The sequence below is a fragment of the Aplysia californica genome, unplaced genomic scaffold (genome assembly GCF_000002075.1).
Source record: "Aplysia californica isolate F4 #8 unplaced genomic scaffold, AplCal3.0 scaffold00069, whole genome shotgun sequence".
Classification (NCBI taxonomy): domain Eukaryota; kingdom Metazoa; phylum Mollusca; class Gastropoda; order Aplysiida; family Aplysiidae; genus Aplysia; species Aplysia californica.
In genome coordinates this window covers 900,128-902,279 of record NW_004797339.1, presented here as the reverse complement: position 1 = coordinate 902,279, position 2,152 = coordinate 900,128, and the positions used below count along the sequence as shown (strand labels likewise).

Here is a 2,152-nt window from a genome sequence, read left to right as displayed (position 1 = left end):
AACAACAACAAAAAAACCAACAAAAAAACAACAACACCCCAACAACAGCAACAGCAACAACAACAACAACAACAACAACAACAACAACAACAACAACACAGTATCAAAAGTGCATTGAAATAGCAGATTCCGCCGATATCATTTCTCCGGACGTTTCGCCAGTATCTCAGACAGATGACGAACTGTCTTATTGAGGGATGTACATTTATTGTATTTATTTATACGAGTCTCTTTCCATACCCCAGGCATCGGTCGAGACATTGCCAAAAAGCTAACAGCATGTGGGGCAAACACTGTGGCGCTCAGTCGGTCCCAGGCGGATTTGGACTCCTTGAAATCAGAGGTAAGACAGCGGGACGCTGCTGGATGGACAGAATACTTTCTTGTACCTTCAGAATGATTCAGTTAAAACCAGAACGTCGACTAATCGCACAGATTCTTCACTTTTCCAGAAGACGAACATCTGAGGAACGTTTGCATAATATGCTCCATAACTTATCGTCTGCGATCCCTTCTTTCTTTCTTTCGTTCTTTCTTTCGTTCTTTCTTTCTTTCTTTTTTCTATCTTTCTATCTTTCTTTTTTCTATCTTTCTATCTTTCTTTTTTTTTCAATTGTAACTGTAACTCGATTTATGAATAGAGCAAAACCAAAACTCCTCTTTCGATTTACGGATTTGCCTTGAGATAGGCCTACGAGAGTAGTTGTTTAGTATAGTGGGACGATTTTGTAGTATAAGCCTAGCTCAAATATAACAGAAAGCACAGTCAGGGATTATCTAGCCATTTTCACTTAAGAGCCTGACTCCCGGCAAATCCAGTTGGAAAGCAGCAGTTACAGTGGGCAGCATGTCATATGAGGCTTCACGAAGAAGAAATGATGAAACTAAAAGAGAAGGCCGCAAGCTGCTCATATCCACATGTGGAAGTGGAGCTTTTTAAAGCTTAAAATGTAGCAAACTTTTCTCTGCTACAATTGATCTCAACGACCCTATCAGAAGCCACAAGTAATCTTAACCGTAAATTTTCAAATTCTTCTGCTGTTTCGCTTGAACAATATTCTCCTCTGCAGATACATCGGTTATCGTCAGACACCGACAGACGAACTATCATTGTTAGTCTTCTCCACGGTAAAAGTGAGATAGATCCCAACATTCGGAGCTACTTTGATCTTCTAAGCCTATGTAGATCCAGAATCCAGAGCCCCCCCCCCCCATACACCAGGCAGTTCTACTGACTGAAATTGTCTTTAGGTTTTCCCAAAGTGAGGACATTAACATGTTCGTATGCGCAGTAGAATTGTAAATGGGCTGATTTTTCAATGTCATGCTCATACTGTGCCGGAATAACATAGGAGGAACTGCTGATTATTAAAAAAATTATCCTTAGACCTACTATCGTCATTTTCCCTCTACTTCTTTGGTATGTTTGTCCTTCTCTTGTGAACTGCTTTTTCCGGGGTGCCTTTATAGTCGAAGCAGACTTTGTGCTGTTGAGGCTTGAGAGGTGAGCAGAGTAAGCCTGGTTCCCTTTTTGGACTTCTCTGTTGACATCGATCCCTTGGCGCTCTTATGACCTTATGCAGTTGCGAGCGCCGTAAAACCTTACTAAAACAAAACAAGAATCCAGAGTCTCCACAGGGGTCACAGTGGGTTTGGTGATGTGTCTTACAGGAACAGGGACCGGCGTCCATGGTGTAGCAGACACGTGTTTCATCGTCGACACGGAAGACCTGTGTTCGACTTCCGTTTGCAGACTATCTCGATTTGTCTACTGTGACGTTGTATCCCTCTCAGTCTAGGTTGGCAGTTATGGTAGAATGTATACTTCACTTTTACCGTTCCTACCCTCCTCTTTGCTTACAGTAGTTTACGTTATTCCTGTGCACATTTCTCCCTTAAGGTTCCAACTATCGAGACATGTGTCGTGGACCTGAGCGACTGGACATCGGCCCGGCAAACCATCGAGTCCCTGGGCCACTTTGACCTGCTTGTCAACAACGCCGGGGTGTCCAAAGTTGTGCCCTTTACAGAGACCTCGGAGCAGGATTTTGATTTGTGAGTCTGTCTGTCTGACTGTCTGTTTTTCTGTGAGTCTGTCTGTCTGTCTGTTTGTCTATGTGTCTATGTGTCTGTCTGTCTGTCTGTCTGTCTG

The 2,152-nt window shown here is 43.1% G+C and overlaps 1 protein-coding gene across 1 annotated transcript in view; it reads left to right on the top strand.

Moving 5' to 3' along the window:
- The window catches only part of LOC101861346 (L-xylulose reductase), a 3,786-nt gene extending 1,727 nt beyond the window's left edge, over window positions 1-2,059 (top strand). Inside the window, exons 3-4 of the mRNA XM_035968604.1 lie at window positions 246-343; window positions 1,901-2,059. Coding sequence (XP_035824497.1) covers window positions 246-343; window positions 1,901-2,059 — 257 coding nt within the window. The remainder of the gene's footprint in view (window positions 1-245; window positions 344-1,900) is intronic.
- Window positions 2,060-2,152: the final 93 nt, after the last annotated feature.